Below are 22,082 nucleotides of genomic sequence, written 5' to 3' on the forward strand. Positions count from 1 at the left end.
ATATATTTATGTATTATATAAGTATTTATATATATAATATAAAATTTTATTTATAATATACTATTTATTTATTATATATAGTATTTTATTTTTATATAGATATATTATTATATAATAATTTATTATATAATTTACTATTTATTTTTATAAAATGTAAAATATATAAATAAATGTTAAATAATTTAGACTATTGGTATTAGATATACTTATTGCATTACAATGCCTACTAAAAATTATTTCACTAACTACTGGGGGACTACGATGTCTACTAAAAATTATTTTTTATTACATTAGGAAAGATAACTGTATTTATTTAAAATTATTTCATAATTTGTCCGTAATATTTCATAATTATTCTGAAATTAATTTTTATAACTAATTTTCTTCTCATTTACTAACTACTGAGGAACTACGATACCTACTAAAATTATTTCACTAACTAATCGGAGACTGTTATGCCTACTAAAATTTTTTGATGTACTTATTGCACCATTTAAATTCTGAAATTAATTTTTATAACTAATTTTTAAAATTAAATTTTAAAATAACTATCCGCAGCATCGCGCGGGTCCCTTAACTAGTATTCTATTTAATTCTTCACGCTCTAATTATTCCATGTATGTAATATATATATATATATATATAGAGAGAGAGAGAGAGAGAGTAGGGCTACTGTGCTATTAGGAGCACAGCAGTCCTTGTGCTCCTAAGTTCTTAACCGCCCATCAAATTTGATGGGTGGTTACGGTGAATGAGAGAAGAGAAATTGAAGAGAAATTTAAAGATAAGAGAAATTGAGAAACCCAATTTCTCTCCAATTACTCTNAGAGAGAGAGAGAGAGAGAGTAGGGCTACTGTGCTATTAGGAGCACAGCAGTCCTTGTGCTCCTAAGTTCTTAACCGCCCATCAAATTTGATGGGTGGTTACGGTGAATGAGAGAAGAGAAATTGAAGAGAAATTTAAAGATAAGAGAAATTGAGAAACCCAATTTCTCTCCAATTACTCTTCTCTCTTTCACCCTAACCACCCATCAAATTTGATGGACAATTAAAAACTTAGGAGCACAAGGACTGCTGTGCTCCTAATAGCACAGTAGCCCTACTCATATATATATATATATATATATATATATGGAGAGAGAGAGAGAGAAAGCATCAGAGGAGAAGTGCAGAGAAAGACTCTAGGACGAAGTAATGAGGGTAGAGATGAGGGTGATGGGAGTTGGAGAGAGAGAGAGAGAAGAGTTACTATACTATCGAAAATATAGTGAATCTGGTACTTTCGATTTTTTGGCTATTAGATCAACCTCCATGATCATTTTTAACTTTTAGATTAATACTATTATCATATAAGGACCACTCAATTTTAGGAGTACTACGTAATCGATTACAAAAAAAGCGGTCTTTACCGACGCTTTTTAAACCACTTGCTGACCCTTTAAAGCGTCGGCAATTAGGTCGCCGACGCTTTGTAAAGCGTCGGGACATGCGTCGATAAATGCAGTGACGAGAATAATATGCCGACACACAACAAAAGCGTCGGTAAATATCGACGACGCATAAAAGCGTCGTTGTTTGGGTCGTTATTTCGCAACTAGATGTACGTGAATTAAATTGTTTGTCGACGCCTTTTAGCGTCAGCGAATTTTTTGTCAGTAAAATAAATTATGTTCTGACGCTTTAAAGCGTCGCCTTATTACCTTTGTTGCGACGCCCAAAAGCGTCGGCAAAATAGTAACAATCTGTATTGTTATTTCTAGCTAGTGACGCTTTTGTGCGTCGGTAATTTATTATAATATATATTTATTTTTTTATAATTTTCTGCATAAACAAAATTTACTGTTCAGTTTATTCAACCAAGAACTAAAATATACTACATTGCATGCACAATTATAATCAAAGAACTAATGACAAAGGCAATATATGACTAACATAAGAAAATAGTCAAAGATAGAAACTTCATGTCAATATATTTTGTTAGTAAGTCAAAATAGTACAAACTATTAGCATATAAACTTAATTATAAAATTATGGTACTTTGAAGTTTCACAAAAATAAAGTTCAAAATAAATCACAGTCATCTCATTCATTTCTTATTCGTGTTTCTTTTACATATCTTGATTTGAGCTTGAATTCCAAATACTTGTGTTGGTGTAGAATCAATCCTATAACCCTTCACTCGACCATACCGGTCTTCTCCCTTTTTTCCTTGAAAACATTATCTTCAACTTCTTTGGTGGAATTTGAGAACTCTGTTGAAGTTGCTTTTTTCGCCAAATCTCCTAATAAGTCCTCCTATATTAAAACAAGGAATATGAATATATCAATTCCAAGTCAAATGACTTTATTGATGGAAAAAAAAAAGATAAAATAAAGAGGAAGAAGAAAAACAAGAGTAAGAAGGCAACTAAGTTAGTTTTCATATTGGAAAGCATATTGAAAATCACTAAATTTATGGTGCTCGAGTTTTTTCAAGCTATGCTCATTTTTCTTAGTGAAGAAATTTGGGTAAAAGCATTAATACATCAATACATTAATCATTATTTGCCAATCTTTCCAAGTAAATAATGAAAGGCAATGAAATTGCTATGATTCTTAATCTTACAACTACAAGGAGGCATCTTTCGGTTTCATAGTACCATCATTTTACATGCCAATTTGGTGTTATTAATTGGATTTTTAACCTCTGTATTTCATAGCTATCTCACCATATTTCCTCGTTACTTGTGTGATATATAGTTACATGCTAATTACATGGACATCTAATTAAATTCTATATAAGATAGAGATCAATAAGATTATAATGAAATGCAAACAATTACGAACCCGACTGTAATAATTAAAAAGTTGACGAAAACCAAAGCTAGCAAAAAGGAAGGGCACTCTTGGCATGCACCATTTAGAATTATTTTACTACAAGAGTTAGTAAAATAAGACATGTCAATGATACTAAAATAAGTGACAATCTTGCATTGGGGCTGTAAAACATTGGGGTTGTCTAGGTTAACTGATATATCACAAAGATACAGAATAATAGATGCACCTGCTATTGTAATATACGTATATACTAACTAATATTTAGAATCATAGGAGAAATATGTAGTCAACATGATGGCAAAGAAAAGGTTAATTACAAGATGAAAACAAATAAAAAATGAAAAAAGATCCATCTTACACTCTTATCTATCTAGAGAATTACTATTCTAATTAATGGAATAAACTCAGCTCTGATACAAGGTTAAGTTTTTTCTTTTAGTGACCAAGTATGGGTTTGTTGCTTTGCTGAGTTATTATGTCCAACTATATATAATCTATAGTGCAATCATAAACTCTATTAGATCCTCCTACTCTCTCTTGACCCTAAGCTTTTCTTTATAAATAAAGAATCTTAATTTGTTGTATCTTATCTCCCAAGGGAGAGAGAAATAACTATTTTACTCCTAAAATGCAGTAGAGGGATGTTTATATCCGTCCTAGAATGTAGTATAGGGAGGTTTATAATACATCTTAATTAACATTTTTATCATGTAGCCTTTAGAGAATGTGTGGTATCTATCCTGTTTGGCCTACTAGTTAAAGCATCCCTGTAAGTGCTTATCCAATACTATTACCAGATGGAACCAAAGTAACATCTTTAAAATCTCCTTAATAACCTGCTGCTAAATCTTAAAAGAGAGGAATAAAATTAGAACATCTACTTTTTTAAAAATCTTTTCTTGTTGATTATTTCTACCAATTTCAAATCAGTGAAATTTTTTTCAAAATGCATTTTTCTTCCTCTAAATTCAAACTTAAATTTATATTAAAATGTGAATCCCACAGATAAAAAAAACTCTAACCCACCATCCAATTACAAGAAATAGGTCAACAAATTTGGGGCCAAATCATGGATACTCACAAAATCCGTGGCTTTTGCTCTCAGATTTTTCTTTTTTGCATAAAAAATTCCATAATTTTGTTCTAAAAAAAAAGAATTTCCATAAGAGTACAAAAAGAGGAAACCTACCAGATGAGGTTGGCGTTCGAAATCCTCCTCACCACCGCATCTCCTCCTCCTCCGGTGCTGCGACCGCCGTAGGACCAGCGAGTCGTCGCCTTAAAGGAAAGCTCGCGTCGAGGGCGGCGGGGAGAGAAGCCTTCGTCGAGGTCAGCACAGAGAGGAGAACGGCATGGTCATCTGCGCATCGACGTTGAGGGATGCGGTGGCGACGATGAGGTCAAGGGAGGCGCGGATTCATGCGTGGTGCGACCATGGCGGTATTGGAGGAGGAGAATTTGTGAAGGGTGAGGGTGGAGTAGAAAAGGCCAAACCCTAGCCCCTTCTGATTGTAATAGAAAATAATTAGAAGGCACATTTTATTTCCTGCGGTACATAATTGTCGACGCATCACATTAGTGTCGGTAAAATTTTGACAGTGAAGAAATTTGCCGACGCTTGTTAAGTGCGTCGGCATAAAAGCGTCGGCATAGGCCGCTTTTGTTGTAGTTATATATCCTACGGGAACCGTAATCATCCCAACTGTATAATTTTTTATCCAATGATCAAAAAGTCGAAAGCATGAAATCTTCTATACTTCCAATAGCATAGTAGTAGCTCTACACTATATATATATATATAGAGAGAGAGAGAGAGAGAGAGAGAGAGAGAGAGAGAGAGAGAGAGAGAGTTGAGCTGAGCTGTAATGCTATTGGTAGCAAACAGGCTCCGTTGCCACCCATCTGTTTTCAATGCTGGAGCCTTCAAATCGACGATCGACGTCGTTGAATATGATTTATACCACTTGAAGTATGTAGAAACCAAATTTCAAATCTTTTCGATATCATTGACTTAATGATAAAAGGGTTTCAAAATTTGTAATTTTAATAGTAGATATGAGGCGTTTTCTCGTTTAACGGTGTAAAGCTATTTAAATCAATTGAATTTTGGTTAGAAAATTCTTTGAACTGTTTAAAACAAGATCTATACTCTTGATCTTGATTACAAAATTTCTATCATCACTTTTTAGAGGATATTCATTTTCAGCCGTTCATTTTTACGCCCACTTGATGGACAAGAGAATAATATCGGAAAAGTATGAAGTTTGATTTCGAAATATTTCAAGTGGTATAGATTATTTTGAACAGTGCGGATCGTTGATTTGAAGGCTTCATCATAAAAAATAACTGGGTGGCAACGAAGCCCGATTGTTACCAATAGCATTCTAGCTCAACTCTCTCTCTCTCTCTCTCTCTATATATATATATATATATATATAAAAGCTGGTATATTGTCGGTAACGCAAAGGCTCCGTGCAAGCAAGTTATTTTCAATGATGCGGCTTCCAAATTGATGATCGGCTTCGTTAGACATAATCTATACTATTGAAAGTATTTGAAAACTAAATTTTAAACTCTTTTCAATCGCCAAGTTATTAAACTAAGCAAATTATTTCAAATTCAATGTAAACGTCTAAGTCATTAAACTGGGCATTTTATCAATATACAGTAGGGATATTCTCCTGCTTTATCCATATACTGAAAAATTATATCAATTTAATTTCAACTTTATACTATGATCTTTTACTATAATATAATATAATCGGCATTACGTTTGGTCTTTTTCTATACCGCTTGATAGAAAAAGAGAGAGAGATGTGCGCTCCTCCACTCTTTCCCTTCCCCCGCCTCTCTCTCCTCTCTCTCTCTCTCACTCTTTCTCTCTCTCTCGTTCTCGAAACCCTAGAAGTGGGGGGTGGGAGACACGATCGGATCTTGGATTCGCCTCCGCCACTCGGGAAAGAATCCTCCGATCGGATCGATCGGCATCGGAATCGGAATCGGAAGGTGTGATTGACTGATCCTTGGCAAGATCTAAGAGCCTTGTTGTCGATAGTTTCGATTTGATCCTCGGCGACTCCGAGTTTCTCCGGTGCTCGATCTAGGTAGATTGGCTGATTGATTTGTGTCGCCTTGGGTTCGATCTTGTGATCCGAGATTTAGGGCGTTTGGGAGGAAGAGTTTGGGGTAAGGGCGATGGAGAGCGCTCGGGATGCTCGCCGGCGTCGGATCTTGGAGCGGGGATCGAACCGCCTCGCGTTCATCACCGGTGAATCCCCATCCCTGCCGCCCAAGCCAGAAGACGAAGTGGAACGCGGTCCCAAAACCACCACCGGTAGATATACTCACCGTTTCTTTTCTCTCCAATATTTCTTGCCTAAATTTTACGATCGGATCAATCTGGAAGAAATTCTGGAGTCTTTGGGGGCATTTGAGCATAGATCGCCAAGGAGAACCTATGATGATGTTTTCAATTTCGGTGATTTTTTTTCGCTGTAATTTCATGTGCTGCCATCTAATTCTAGTTAGGATTAGGAAGATAGTCCAACTCCCACGAGAATTTTGGAACTGAAATTTGTTATCTAAACAATCAATTTATTTCAATCAACCATCCGGCCTGCAGTTTAAGTTCTCTAACTGTTGGCAGCACATGATTTTCTTGTTCCAGGAAAAAAGTACTTCGAAAAGTTGCTAATTGCATTGAACTTTAAAGCTTAGCATATATTTTGAATGTTTGGGCGGTGTTGGATAATTCGGTTCAAGTTCGAGTTGGGGTCCGACGTGGTTTTTATTGTCACATGATAGTCACGTGTTAATTGTGTTGATTGAAACAAACTGATTGTTCGTTTAGTGAATTTGAACTTTTTTAACTGTAGGTGCCGATTTTTTCTCTGCCAAGGTTCAATTGGATTCAAGACATTTTTCCCTAAGCAACTCCCTTTCTTTGCTAGTACTGCTAACCTTGGGTTCTCCAATTAGTGAGACTCATGTGTTGTGGAAGCTTTTCTTACAGTTCTAACACTTCCTCTCCTATATTTTTTTTAAGAGGAAAAAAAGAAACTTCAGACTCATCTGAGCTTTCATTTAATTTCGAATTGCCAGCTGAAGTGCCAAAAAATTATACTCTGCTTCATGAACCGTTAATTAATTTCAATTAATCAGCGAACTTTTTGAAGTTTTCTAAAAGCACTGAAGTTCAAACTACAACTGGTGAATGTAAGTCTGTTGAAGTTTAGGTGGAGGTGAGGTTGTCAATTTTTTGTTTTCATATTTTCATATGAGGTGGTTGGTTGAAACAAATTGGTTGATTATTTAGTAATATTTTTTGCTTTCTAAACTTTAGGTGGTGATTTGCAATCAGGCCAAAGTTTAGGTGGATCTGCACCTTTCTTCCCATTGTTTTGTTTCTATTTTAGTATTGCTGATCAAAATGACTTTATTTTCACTATTGATTACATAACACAGTAGAGCTATATGACTAGTAACTATATAAAATTAGAATGTATAGTTGCAAGTATTACCATCAGCCTTCGTGAAAGCACTCTCTCTTTGACATATGCTTAGGTACGTACTTATATTCATATGTAGAAGCCTATATTTGAACATCATGTTGAGGAAACATCATTTATTGTGTGATTGGGAAATAACATATTCAAATATTATAAAGGCCTGTTTGGATGTCGAAAAAGTTATTTAATGATAACTTCTACGATATGAGGATCTTCTTTTGTGGTCTCCATCTAAGAGTTCAATTTTAGTCTCCTACAAGGTCCTGGCTGTCATGATTCCTTGGGATAATGTATTCTGCCTCCGAGGTGAGTTATCTTGTCCTAGGAAAATGACTTGGAGACTGAATATACTATTGCTATTGTAGGATTGAATAAATAAAAGATATGTGCTGAACAAGATGTTCATGCATCCAAACATGCCAAAAGTGAACCAGAGAGTAGAATCTTGAGGTGGACATTTAGGCCATGTGTCTAAGTCGGAATAAGTTATTCAAGGATAACTTATTCGGTGCAAAAATATTCTAGTATGATTGTAAAAAAGGAGTTTGATTTTTGCTTCTTGAAAGATTTTGATATCCATGATTTGGTATGATAGCATATCTCATCTATGTGGAAACTTATCTTTTTCCCCAAAAAAGGCTTGAAGGCGGAATGTAGTATCTAATTATAGACTTTCATCATACTTCTTATCTACCAAATGTACAAACTTCTTAAGTAAACCATGAAGACATACCAAACAAGATATTCATGCATCCAAACAGGGCCTCAGGGGACTGAGAAAAGATAAAATGAGAATGGTTGTATTCGATAAACATTTGCTGTTACATTTATAAAGAATTATTTGCATGAAAACCAGTTTTGGTTGACTCATCATTGGTACAAAGTCCATGTAGTGCTTCAGGGTTTATTTCATTTTGTTAGAAAGTGTTCAAAGATAGAGGGGACATTTTAGCTAGGAATTAGAGGAAATTGTGAGAAAAGGCACTATAACCCTTAGTTTAACAAAATTCTTCTCTTTCTGAAAGGATAAAGGAAAAGAAAATGATAACAACGACAACAGTGAATCTTGCCTAAAATAGAAGAAGATGATTCACATAGTCTTTTCAAAATTGAAATGCTGGAAGATAGTCCATATAGTGAACTCTAGAATTAACTGAGACTATGGGCTGATTGATATATGTGAAGTTAAATTGTTTCAAGTCATTGGTACTACTAGAAATTAGTTTCTGATGGACCAGTACTTAAAAGTTATTTCATAAATAAGTTTTGCTACTGTAACTATGCCCTGTCATTCAACTATAATATTGGATGCAAATTCTGTTCTGACGGTTTTCCTCTACTCAAGTCCAAATTATAACCTAATAAACAATCTGGTTGGTACTCATTTACGTTTCCTCAATTTTGACAATTTGTGTAAAATTCTTTGTTTTTCCTTAAATTTTCCACATCAGGCAGTTTGAAAAGGATTTGCTTTTCCACTTTCCGATTGCTTTAAATTGATCACTTTCTTTACCCGACATTATCCTTCCACATCTCCTTTTTTGCCCTTGATCTTTCATCTATTCTTTTTTGTTCTCTTTCAATTTTAGTTGTCTTTCTTTTCTTCCCTTAATATATATTGCATCATGACGATAAGTACAGCAGAAATTCCAAATTTTGGTTCTCTGCTGACATTGAAATAAAGGGAAAAAATAAGAAAACCAGGCTTATTTTCGAAGGCTGTTTAATACGCCTCAGATTATTGTTGAATGTTATTAGTGAAATAAGATTCAAGTAAGCTAAGATTGGCTAGATTATTTGCCACTTCTTTGACGGATAATTGGTTGTTGACTAGTACATATTATTGGTCTTGTTGAAGTGCTATTTGAGGCTTTAAGTAGAGCTCTTAGAGCAAAAGTATATATGGAAGTATGATTTTTGGTTTTCCAGTTAGACTGCAGAAATTATATCTTAGTCAAATCATTGTGATCTACATAATATGATATTTTTTTAGGGAAACAAATAGAATATTTTTCCATCGTATTTTCTCACCGTACATAAGTCATTATGCTTGCAAAAGGAAGGCTTAGAAGAGACAGTAATACCATTTTTGTTAAAGTTATCCAATAGCTTCTCTCTGTTTCAGAAGTAGAAGGTTCAAATAGGCGCTATTACTTTTGGAGCCCGAAAAGCTCAATTTAGCTTTCTGGACAGAAAATGCTCAAGACTTTGAATTTGTTAAATATCTAGTGGCTATTATTTAGCAAAAAAGTTATTCTAGAGCCATGCGAAAGTAAGCACATTGTCACGGCCTTAGCGTTTCTGTTCGCAAAGCCCGTGCGGCGCCCACCTTCCTGCTCGAAGATGGGCAAGCCTTCGTCCCTATTGCTAGCCTGGACCTTCGCGCCCTATGACTAAGTATGTAAAGGGAATGACAAAGAGAGAGAGGTAGAGATTCACTCAAAAACTAAGTACTCCACTATTTAGAAAAGAGATTACAACACACACACACACTCCCTCTTGTGTATTTTGGCCTTAACCAAACCCCACTACTTATAAGCTCCTAGATACAATGAACCTAGACACACACTAACTCTCTCATTATGAGACACATTAACTCACCCTCATAATGAGCCATAAGCCCAAAAGTCACCCCATAACTCATGAGAGTTTCATAACCCTTGAGTTTTCATCATTGATGGGAGAGGTTACAAAACCCTTCGTCTTCCCACAGCGGGTTGGGTTTGGGTCTCTCATTATGAGACACATTAACTCCCCCTCATAATGAGCCAAAAGCCCAAGAGTCACCCATAACTCCCATGAGTTTCATAACCCTTGAGTTTCCCACAGCGGGTTGGGTTTGGATCTACTTGACAACCCGATTCGACCCGTTTTCAACCCGAACTCGCTAAGCAGATTTGGGCCACTGTCAAGGAGAAGTCAGCGTGAAACATTTTGTCTGTGACATTCTCCCCCACCTAACGCGCAGACGCCCTCGTCGCGCTCCGAGTCGCTCCCGGTCAGCATAGCCTTCCGCGTGGTCCGTCGTGCCTTCGCGCGCGATCGGCCCCGTGCCTTGCTCCCAATGTCCGCATCTGTCCCCGCACCGGCACCTAGTGTCTTGCCCCTCTGAGCAAGTGCACCAGCGAGCCTGCTGTGCGAAGAGTTCGCCGGATGTGCATGTCCTCCGCGACACGCACGCGCACTCTGCCAAGCTGCAGAACGCCCCGAGTGTGCATGTCCTCCGCGACACGCACGCGTACTCCGCCAAGCTGCAAAACGCCTTTTGGTGCTCGCAGGCTCCTTAGCAGAATGACTTGCACTTTGCTTGGACGCTGGCCGCTCCAGCACTGCATGAGACTCGATAGTCTCACCGCTGCTCAGGCCCTCCTCCTCGAGGTCCCCAGCCTTCCCGCGCTTCACCTCCTCGCAAAGCTGCAGGGCTGTCAGAGTTGAACTCTCGTTGCACCCTTTTGCGTCCCCTGGATCGCGGTGCTCTCCCTCACCTTTGGCCTCGCTCGCCTTTGGTGGTTCACCTCGATCACCCTCGATTCGCTCAGGTAGTGCCTCCCTCGTCTTGAGGTCCTTGACCTCCTTGATCTGGGCACCGATGTCCTGAAGCAGCACATCTCGCACATCCCGCTCGTCGTTGCGACGGGCAAGGTTCACCTTGAACTGCTCCAGACGATGGCGGAATGTTGCCATAGCTGCAACAATATCCTTCTCCATCAAATGAAACCCTTCCTCCAACATCCCCACATGTTGGGATAGGTCGGAGTAGCGCTCCTCCGCTCTCGTAGCAGAGTCCTCCAGCACGCCTACGCGGTCGTCAAGCAAGACGGACTCTCTCGCCAGAGTCCGCGACTCCTTACTCTTGCCGCGCTTGGTCGCCCTGGGCTCAGGCATAACGTCAACGACGGTAGCTTCCGACGAAAACATGGTTCCTCCTCGAACCGGCTCTGATACCAACTGTCACGGCCTTAGCGTTTCTGTTCGCAAAGCCCTTGCGGCGCCCACCTTCCTGCTCGAAGATGGGCAAGCCTTCGTCCCTATTGCTAGCCTGGACCTTCGCGCCCTACGACTAAGTATGCAAAGGGAATGACAAAGAGAGAGAGGTAGAGATTCACTCAAAAACTAAGTACTCCACTACTTAGAAAAGAGATTACAACACACACACACACTCCCTCTTGTGTATTTTGGCCTTAACCAAACCCCACTACTTATGAGCTCCTAGATACAATGAACCTAGACACACACTAACTCTTTCATTATGAGACACATTAACTCACCCTCATAATGAGCCAAAAGCCCAAGAGTCACCCATAACTCCCATGAGTTTCATAACCCTTGAGTTTCCCACAGCGGGTTGGGTTTGGATCTACTTGCCAACCCGATTCGACCCGTTTTCAACCCGAACTCGCTAAGCAGATTTGGGCCACTGTCAAGAAGAAGTCAGCGGGAAACATTTTGTCTGTGACAACATGCACCTAATTCTTTAGTTGATTATGTTACTAGGTGGGAACCTGTGATACTATGACCTGTCTATTCGTTATCCCAGGCAATCTTTTTAATTATTTTACTTGTATTTGTTTTTCAGACAAATTATCACAATTATGTCTTGATTTCTGACTCTCTCCACGGATTATTGATCCCTTTGCTATGTTCCAGTTGCTTCGCTTAGTGAGAACGGTACTCCTGTAATTGAGGCTGCCGAGCAATGGAAAAATAAGGAAGATGAAGCATATCAAGGGGTTGTTGATACTGGAGATATCTCTGAGAAATCCGAGCAAACGGATCAAACCCCTGAACCTCATTTAAATGATGAAATCATGAAACATGGGATAAAAAATGATGCTCCCACACTTGACGCTACTACCAGCTCTTCACTCAACAGGCTGAACATCATCAATGACAAAGAAGTGCGTACCTCTTCAGTGGCTCACAGCCAACCTGATCGACGACTTCCTGGAACAGCTCTTACTCCTTCAGTCGCCCATTCAAAGAATCACTCCATTTTCACATGGAGTAGAATAAGCCATTCCATTTCAGCTTCTGAAAACATCCGTTTGCTTTCGGCCGTCGCCATAGCCTTTTTGGTGATCCTGTCAAACCATCAGTATAATATCAGCGGTGGACTTTTTAGAGGTATGATATGTTCTAGGCCGCTTTTACTCGTCTTACTCACTGATGCGTCCATTGTTCTCGGTCGGTTGATGGTAATTAAAAGTAATGATCAAAAGGAGGAGAAAACGAGGGCTAGAAACAACGATAACGGTTCGGCAGACAGCATTGGAAGAACCTTGGAGGTTGGGTTGGTTTTCCAAAAGGCCATGAGATCCTTCTTTATGGATTGCATCATATGTGCTGTTATAATGATCTGTGGTCTTAAGTAGAGTTTAAGCTCTCTATCCTCATCCTTTTTCCCTTTTTTCTTTTGTAAATTTTGCGATGTCTTCATCATGAAGGTTCTTAACTCTTTCGCCTACTTTTTTTTGCTATTTTAACTAGAAAGAGATGCAGATTTGTTGCTTTATCATCTCTTTACACTGTTTTGCTAACATTTCCCATGCATGATATATGATTTACTAATTGAGAAATTGTAGTAGTTATTTAATAGCTTTGAGTTCTTTTCTCATTTCCACAAGTGAAGAAAGTTGCGCATCCATGCATCCATTTTTGTTTGGGTTTTCTCGATGAAAGCATGAATTCGGCTTCCTAGTTCAAGAGCATCAAACTTTTTGCACAGGCAGTCACATACTGTCTCTAGGGTAAGTGATAAAAGACTTAATGGTTGCTATTCGACATCTTAAGTTTGCAGTTTAGTTGTTTTATATTTTTAGCTATGTTTATTTGCAAAAACAAAAAAAAAGACAAAGTGGATAGCATGCTAGCTCTTTCTCAAAAAGAAAAGAAACGAAAAACTTTTATACGTGCAATCGACGTGCAAATTAACTAGGGTTAAATTAACTAGGGTTAATTGATTAAGGCTCACCTTCATCCTTTCCATCTCTTCGAAGATATCCAAAGCTGCATCGAAATAGCTGTATTTGTTTAGTGCACCTGTGTATCATCGCATTAATTCCATGCAAGTTATATCTTTGTATTGCATTTGTTGAAGGTTTCGGGTGCAGTCACCATGAAGGCTGTTGTACTTATACTGGTATTAGGACTTTCTCTCTCCCTCTTTAAGCTGTTTTTATTTAAGATTTAGGTATAATTTGGTATCTAGTTCCAAGTTCCAACTACAATTTGGCCAACATGCGTTAAATTATTCATGTTTGAGTTCAGGTTAAGTCGCATTATGGTTAATTTGCGTTAAAGAATGCAACAGGTAGGCTAGAAACTTTGAAGATCATATATATATATATATATATATAGCTGATTTTCATTAGAAGATTTTAATGAAAATGTATGAAACTTACTTTGAATCATAAACCATTTTGATTCGGCTGTGTACTCAAACTTTCAAAATTTTGATTGTACTGCTCAATTTTTTAATTTGTTTGATTTTAAATGGTTTAATTTGTTGGTTCGTTACGTAAATTGCATAATATATACTAACTAAACTAGTAAAGATAAACAACGCATTCAAATTTTGAAGTAAAAGACGTTACTAATTGACTAAAATCAAAAATTTAAAAGGATATAATGAAATTAAAATTGTTAAAGATTAAGTAGTCAGATCCAAAAGAAGTTTAGTTGAGATAAGTTTTATTTACTTTTACTAAAGATTTTAAATAAGCCATCAGATTACTCAAAAGTTCGACTGATGATACACTTTCAAATATTTGTATCAAATTTTCATATGTTTGAATAAACCCAATGACTAAAGATATGATGCCTCTGATGTGCGCATACATCTCCTAAAAACAGCATTGCGAATTAAATGTGATATGGATTGTGGTGTTTTGGAATGTTGGTTTATCTGGGATAGGGATGATCTTTCACAGTACGGCTAAGTTCTATCCCAATAATACTAGTGAGCTCATTTATGCCAGCTCGACGGCTGAAGGAATATTATATACCATCTTACGAGCTCTTCAAATTATTAGTTCATGGCTAGCTATTAGTAGTACAACTAGTATCGAAACCGCACTTTACTGCGGATAAATAAAATTTTAATAAATTAATATATAATTGTTAAAAATTTAAAATTAAAAATTTAATCATGTTCTATTCAGACAAAAATATGAAAAAAATATTAATATTGTTCTTCTCAATATCATAACATTTACCAATTCAATAATAAAAGTTTACACTAAAAAATAAGAATAATTTTCGCTATAAAATTAAATAACTATATTTTATTGAAAATTTTGCATAAACTACACATTAGTAATTAATTACATGGTAGTTAAACAAATGATAGTTAAATATTATAGCGGAAAGGATCTCTCAAGTCAAATAAAAATCCGCATTTCATCAACATTTAGATAATAAATTGTAGCACCCATGGTGTCCAACAGCTGTGAGTTTTCTGCATCTGAGGCTTGTCGACATATCTGGAGAGTGTCGGGAAAAGTACGAGTCGTTTTGGCGCAAAATAGATGCAAAACGGACTCGTTGTGACGCGAGAGCAGGATTTTAGCACTGAAATATGCAAATTGCAGATTATCAGCATTGAGTACCCGTACCACACAGGGGAGTACTGGTACCCCTGTATAGAATTTCTGATTGCTGCTCCCGGGTTGCGAAGGCTGATGCGGGGTACCGGTACGGCATCGGCCTGGTACCGGTACTCCAGGGTAGGTGAGGGGCTGTTTGGTCTTTTGCTACCTCGTGGAGTTCACCCTTATCCCCACCTTTTATATACTGGTAGAGAGGCTTAGAGAGAGAGTTTTGTTGCTGTTTCCTCTCTCTCTCTAGGTTGAAACCGTGTGCAAGGTGGAGGCTTCGGGTGGAGCTTGGATTGACGTCGACGTTGCACCGAGGAGTCGTTTAAGCGTGTGCGCATCGTTGTGGCATTGTTGGGAGGCCAGGCGAGCGCGTGGTTCATCTTCTTCCGACTTTTCACCATCGTGGATTAGCTTTCGAGGTGGGTTGAAGTTTACCGAATTCTTCGAATTTCCTCCTAAGCCTAGTTGTTGACAGCATGCGTTTTTAGCTTCGTATAACATGTTTAGTAGCTCGCTTCGTCGATTTGTATTGTTCTTAAATGAAATCTGAATTGGAAATTAGACTGCTAGTTTTATTATACATGTTGGACTTGAAATTGACTTAGGAGAAAATTATAGGTTCTACACTGTCATTTTCTGAAACTAATAGATTTAGCTATAGGAGCTGTAGTTAGTTGGTGTCGCCGCAGTTTATACGCGGTGGATATACAGAATTGTGTAGAATGAAATTACGCTCGTGCTGGGGTGCCGAGTTTATTTTTACAGTAGTATATAGACTGTTCCGGACTGTCGGGTGCCGTCGCGGTTGGCGGTGTACCCAGATTTCTGTATTTTGCATCAGATTGTGCCGAGCGCACGTGAGTTATGATTGTTAGACAAGTTAGACCATTCTGCTTTGACTATAGCCTGTGAGAGCCTAATTGAGCTCGACAGAGATATGCTTGCATACTCGGTTGGGTAGCGCCCACGAGTGCCACTCCGCAGTCGGGTTTTGTACTTTTGCGTTGTTGTAGTTATGTCCTGGTTGGACTCGCTCTCCACTGACGACCCAGCGCGGTGGTAGTTAGTGCAGCTTAGACAGGCGAGACAGGTGTGTTTATAGTCCCTAATGAGATTGGGTGAGTGATTGCATTTCCTACAGGTAGTTAGTGTTGGATCATGATAGTATAGTGGCATATAGCTGTAGAATTATTCCAGCGTTTTTTACTATCCTTGAACATACTTCTGTAGACTTAGTGGGTGAGCCGTTGAGATCGGTAGCGGTACCCACTGAGGACTACTTATTTTTGCAGTAGTTCTCACACCCAGTTGTTGAACCCTTTTTGTAGAGGCTTCTTCTTCGGCTGCTGCTGTTGCGGATACTGATCGTGGAAAGGGAGTCGCGAGTTAGATCCCTTCCCGTTTTGCTGCTGATTTAGAGATATACCAGCTATAGGTAGTGTTGGTTTTTGGTTCTTGTACATACTGATGTTAGATACTCGCTGGAGCGAGTGTTATGTTTCTGGAGACTATTTATGTATAGAGAACTTGATGTTATTTATATATGTTTTTCAGTTTAGCAACTCTATACTATCAGTTGTAGTTTTGTATGATTACAGATACAGGTACAGTTATCGCTTCGTATATAAAAAAAATTTCTATGTGTACGACGGGTCTGTTGGCGTGCCTGGGAAAACATGTAATCCGGGGCGTGACATAAATTTTTTTATGCAAAGGTAAGTATGAGGTAGTTCAACTCTTATCCTCCATAAATTTTTTTATACAAATCAATATAAAATAAATATACTAATAATTAGATATTTATACATTTAGAAAATAATTGACTGTTTGTGTACTATACCGGATTTTTAATATAAAAGTAAATGTAAATAAAAATGGTATAAGATACTATTTTTATTGGATTTAGAAAAGTAAAATATAAGTTGGAAGTGACTTGTGCTAAAATCAGAACAAAAACAGAAGATTTAAAATTTTCTGTATGAAACGAGGCTGATATTTTAGCAGAAAATTCAGTGTCAAAAAATTATAAAAATTGGAGAATATGTTGGAATTATTTTTATGAGACTACATTTAAAGTTTTATGTCATTCTAACACCTGAAAAGTGAAAAATAAAATTCGACTGCTATCTGCTAGAATTCTAGTCTGTAGAGCTTTCGGTGACCAAAAATGGTCCAAACTGAAAATTTAAGATATATTTCTTTTTATTAGCCTAAACTGAGCCTGACTGTCAAATTTGAGCGTAAACGGACATTTAGAAGGACTCCGACGAAAAGTATCAGATTCTGAATTGGGAACAGATTTGTAAAAGGGGTAATTTCAGCTTTCTAGAGGGGTTTAACTTTACTTTTATTTGGTCTTATTGTTGAGCCAATTCAGTGCGAACAGCGGGAACGCCGAGTCCATATCCATGATACGGTTAAGACGGTGGACCGGGAGTACATCAGACGCACCAGAAGATACATGAGCTGCGCTGGATCAAGGAATTATAGCAACCGCAAGCGGTTACGAGCGGTTCCGATCAGCCGAAGGTGGTCCTACAAACCAGGAGATAGTGGCTGATCGTGCAAGGGCAATAACCAATGCAGGGGCAACTCTATAAATAGGCATATAGTACCCTGAGAAAGAGATGGTTGATTCTAAAAAGGTTTGTGTATTATTTAACATAGATTGAGATAAGTTCTCTAAATTGCTTAAATTGAAGCTTAGAAAGCTATGTATGTTTCTATACAAATTTTGTAGAATCAGGCTATGTGAAACCTAAGCTCGGAAATGCAACTTTGTAGGATTGGGAAGCTAGCTTGGAATTGATCGTGTAGAATTCTAATTGAGAGTAAAACTGACGTGTTGGAAGGCTCGGATTGGCGTTCCGGCAAGCCTACGACACTCTAGTGAGGAAAACCTCATTTTAACTTCGTTTGCCGCGAGCGAGGGTCATGATGGTTCATAAATCACGGGAAATGGATTTCTCGTGTTTCGGCATCATTTAAAGGTGGGTGGTGCTTTCCGAAGTCATCGAATGACCTATTATGTTTATGTCACTTTTTTTGAGCATACATGTATTGTATATGTTTAGTAGTATTCATGCATTATAGGGTTGAGCTTGATGCGTGGTTAAATATGACACGTGGTCTAATTGTATGCTTGGAAGCACAATTACATGTGAACAGTGAATAGTAAACATAAAATCCTATAGATGTATGAACTTGTGTTGGACTACGAGATAGGTGACAAAGTGACATTATGAATAGATTGCTTGAGTGGCACCCAGTATTGTGAATGTTAAACAAAGTCAATGAACTATGAGATGTGTGGCATTAGAACTAGATGAACAGATTAGCATCTAGAGTTGGACATGTAAATCTAGCATACAGAGTTAGTTAAAATATGGCATTGTCAGTTTATCCTCTAAGTGAGGATTGGATCATACTCACAATAGTCTAATGCTCGAGGAAGGTCGCTCCTCCTTGGGCGATGAGCTCCGGAGTGGTCATCAACTGTATTAGGAGCTAGCGTCTTCCTAGTAGACGGTCCCGTCGGGATGTAGCTTGCATCTCCCCGATATCAGAGATTTTGTGGTGAGTTATTGTTAACCAAATGGTTAACCAGTTTGATTGGGTAATAGTTATTACTAGCATACATGCATAAATTTTATATGTTATATACTGTTCTTTCACCTTTGTACAGGCATTGTAGTAGTTACATATTATAGCTGGTTACTATCTGCTCTCCTTCTTGCCTACATATGCCTGAATTAACCTAGTGGGTGAGCAGCGAAGTCGACAGCCGAACCCACTAGAAACTTTCAGTGGTTCTCACCCCACTAACTATCATGTCCCGAACCCGATCCCATTTGGCCGGTTCGGACCCGTCGAACAAACGCCGAACGGACAGAGCTTCCCCTGTCCGCCCAAGGCTCAATAACAAGTATCAACAGAGTGAAGATGTACCTGCAGAAGTGTAATACACTGACTCTAGCAAATTGCGGAGTCCGAGTGTGTGGAATGAGTTGTGGAACTATCCTACATGTTCTAAAGGATTTAGACAAGTTTTTGGATAAGTTTGAGAGTGATTGGATGGCTAAAAGCAAGAAAGTGCATTGATTGGGCGAAATCAGCCTTTTTTGCTTGGTGTACCGGTACAGCCATTATGGTGTACCGGTACACAATGCAGAAACGTGGCAGCTTGGGTATTTTGGTAATTTCACACTTTGATCCTATCTATTTCATTCCAGCACGACTCCTGGAGCTCAGTGGAGGTTGCTGGAGACCAGAGAAGCAACCTTGCACCATTCTTTCTCTCTCTCTCTAGGGTTTTTCTCTCTCTACAAAGAAGTCGCCGATTTCGCTCGTTTTCGTCGTCGCGCGCGTTCTTCGCTGGTTGCGAGCGTCGCAGCGCCTTTGTGGACGTGTGAGAGAGTGTTTTGGAAGACTCTTTGCTGTCCTGAACCAGTAGGGTCACTGGTTGGAAGCTTAAGAAGGTAATCGACTTATTTTTGTCGTTATCGACGTTCTATTCGTCGATTTGAGTAGCGATTTCGGATTTTTGCTCTTGGCTGTGCTAAACTGAGAATTCAGCTATTATAAATGAGTTAATTAGCTGTGAATTAACCTTCTTAGACCAGGGTTAAGCTACTTTAAAGCTTAATTGGAATAATTAGCCATTTATGAAGCTAATCCGGAACTATACGCGGTTTAATCGCGTAATTGACGTTGTTTTGTATGATCTCTTCGCAGCAGGTCTTTGTGCCTTTTTGAGCTGAACTTACACTCTTAGAAGCTGATTTGGAAGGTATTCTAACCTGAGGTAAGCAGGAATTTCAGTTAGAAAACTGAATTCGCAAGATTCCGACTATATTTGCTATATATGTTGATATTGATGCCGTCTCGATGTTGTTCGCAGCGAGAGTGCGAACGAGCCTTGGATCGTCGTGAGCTGACTTGTGAGAGCTCTTGGAGACTTATCTTGAGGTATTACACTAGCCCAAAACAGGGATTTAAGGGGTTACTTTGTATTAAGTGCAAATTAAGCCGAAATCAGACATTTCGGTCGTCTTTTTGACACGGTGTGATGTTTGTTTTTCAGCAGCATTGGGGCTTCGTTGAGACGATTTTGGGACCTCTTTTGGACTGCTTGGAGCTTAGTAATAGGTGGGTCGGACCTAACCAGAGCAAGTGGAGCTCCCCTATGTTCTATATGTGCTATAGAATTGGTGTTGTTGTGCGCTTTTGTGTTTGATATAGGACTTGAGAAGTAAATTGACTTGAAATCTCTATAAAGTAGAGAACACATATACATGAACGTATTTGTCTTTATATTCAATTCAGTTGAATGACTTATGAACAAGTGTAGAATGCACTTATGAAACGTAGAGAACAATGACATTCTCTTTTACTCGCTTGATTACACGTAGAGAACAATGACATTCTCTTGACTCTAAAGTAGAGAACTATGACATGCTTGTGCCTATGTTGATAGTGCCATGATAGTGAAAGATCCTAATGCCATATGTAAATTAGCATTACTCCTGTATGCTTACTAAACTAGTGGATTCTAGTTGTTGTTAATATTTGTTATACTGAAATGTCGATCAAAGGATCGAGAGCGAGAACATTGCAAATGAAAACATGAGAATTGAGACATGTGGACAGTGGAATTTGCTTGCTTGCCATCGTGCTCATTCGCACACGCTTGTGAGGGTCGCTCCCTACAAGCCGGCACTCCGGAGTTGGCCTACGCGACAGTTGCTCGCCCGTGCGGGATTGGGTGCCGAAGTGGATTGCCGTGGGGAGTGTTTACTACCACGGGGCCATTAGGCGCGGCGCAAGCTGGACTACCTTGGGTAGGTCCCTGTGAATGAAAGGAAAGTACTAAATGAAAAAGGACAGTAATGAATGTTTATTACTTAAAGTGTACAGTAGTCACTTTTATGTTCGTGCTTATACTCATGTCTATGTTCATGATTACAGAAGTTGCTATATCTCTTTTATGCAAATGGTTCATTACTGTAGAAAGCTATTACATGTTGATTACATGCTTATTACTTATTAGCATCATGCTTATAAATCATGCAATTATTGTTATTGCTTTCATTTAGTACATCTTGAGCCTAGTGGTGTAATTCGCCGAGGCTGGCGGCTTACCCACTGGGAACTATTGTTAATAGTTCTCACGCCCTTTTGGTGGTTGTTTTTACAGAGCCTGTTACAGGAGAGGCTAGGGATCGTGGCAAGGGAGTCGCGCCTAGCTAGGGACTACTAGGAGCGTGCTAGTCGATCACCTTGCTACTCGGGCTACGGCCGAGGGTGATGTCCCTATGTATAGAGAGACCACCGTTGTACCTATTCCTTTTGTATACCCATGATGTATATTTTACTTTCGGGGTTGAGATTATAGTGGTGTTACTTCTCCTTTTTTTGCTGAGATCTTGGATTGTATACTCTTTGTATATCGACTTGTACTATTGTTCTCTTGTTGATAGTCTTTGTGACTTTTACTATGCTCTGATATCAGGATAGGCTTATTATATGATTTTACTCCTATCGACTTGTTGCTTGTAGACGCCTTATATACTGCAGGTGTATGGCGGGTCTGTGCACGTGCCGGATATGCTTCCGCTGGTACCCGGGCGTGNTGTATACCCATGATGTATATTTTACTTTCGGGGTTGAGATTATAGTGGTGTTACTTCTCCTTTTTTTGCTGAGATCTTGGATTGTATACTCTTTGTATATCGACTTGTACTATTGTTCTCTTGTTGATAGTTTTTGTGACTTTTACTATGCTCTGATATCAGGATAGGCTTATTATATGATTTTACTCCTATCGACTTGTTGCTTGTAGACGCCTTATATACTGCAGGTGTATGGCGGGTCTGTGCACGTGCCGGATATGCTTCCGCTGGTACCCGGGCGTAACAAGAAGCATACAAAATGGCTTGTACGAGGGCAAGCAATAGCCAAAGTGAAAGAACTAATTAATAACAACAAGTAATATGATTAACTTTAAATCACATACATGTGATACCATTTTGATCAAGTTCTTTTACATCCTTTTTATCATTTCTTTTTACATCACAAATTCTCCAAAATGAACCTTTGCATTAAACATCATAAGATATCTTTAATATATATGTTCTAACCTCCCTAATCATCATCAAAATAC

General features: G+C 38.4%; 1 protein-coding gene and 2 long non-coding RNA genes across 3 annotated transcripts; 2 read left to right on the forward strand and 1 right to left on the reverse strand.

Annotated features, from left to right (window-relative positions):
• Positions 2,004-4,336, reverse strand: LOC109722800. Its single transcript, XR_002219543.1, has 2 exons — positions 4,007-4,336; positions 2,004-2,295 (listed from the first exon to the last, which is right to left on the reverse strand). It is a non-coding gene; the product is annotated as an uncharacterized LOC109722800 (long non-coding RNA).
• Positions 5,608-12,901, forward strand: LOC109723249. Its single transcript, XM_020251559.1, has 3 exons — positions 5,608-5,823; positions 5,974-6,151; positions 11,973-12,901. The coding sequence occupies exons 2-3, from the start codon at positions 6,013-6,015 to the stop codon at positions 12,695-12,697; spliced, it is 864 nt and encodes a 287-aa protein (XP_020107148.1). The 5' UTR covers positions 5,608-5,823; positions 5,974-6,012; the 3' UTR covers positions 12,698-12,901.
• Positions 19,104-20,294, forward strand: LOC109723542. Its single transcript, XR_002219702.1, has 4 exons — positions 19,104-19,398; positions 19,655-19,724; positions 19,821-19,888; positions 20,004-20,294. It is a non-coding gene; the product is annotated as an uncharacterized LOC109723542 (long non-coding RNA).

This window comes from Ananas comosus, linkage group 17 (assembly GCF_001540865.1).
Source record: "Ananas comosus cultivar F153 linkage group 17, ASM154086v1, whole genome shotgun sequence".
NCBI lineage: Eukaryota > Viridiplantae > Streptophyta > Magnoliopsida > Poales > Bromeliaceae > Ananas > Ananas comosus.

Bases quoted from the DNA above. Each gene is read 5' to 3' on its own strand.
- LOC109723249 (XM_020251559.1), top strand. From the start codon at position 6,013: ATGGAGAGCGCTCGGGATGCTCGCCGGCGTCGGATCTTGGAGCGGGGA. The intron at 6,152-11,972 runs GTAGATATACTC...GCTATGTTCCAG, and splicing joins CGGTCCCAAAACCACCACCG to TTGCTTCGCTTAGTGAGAAC.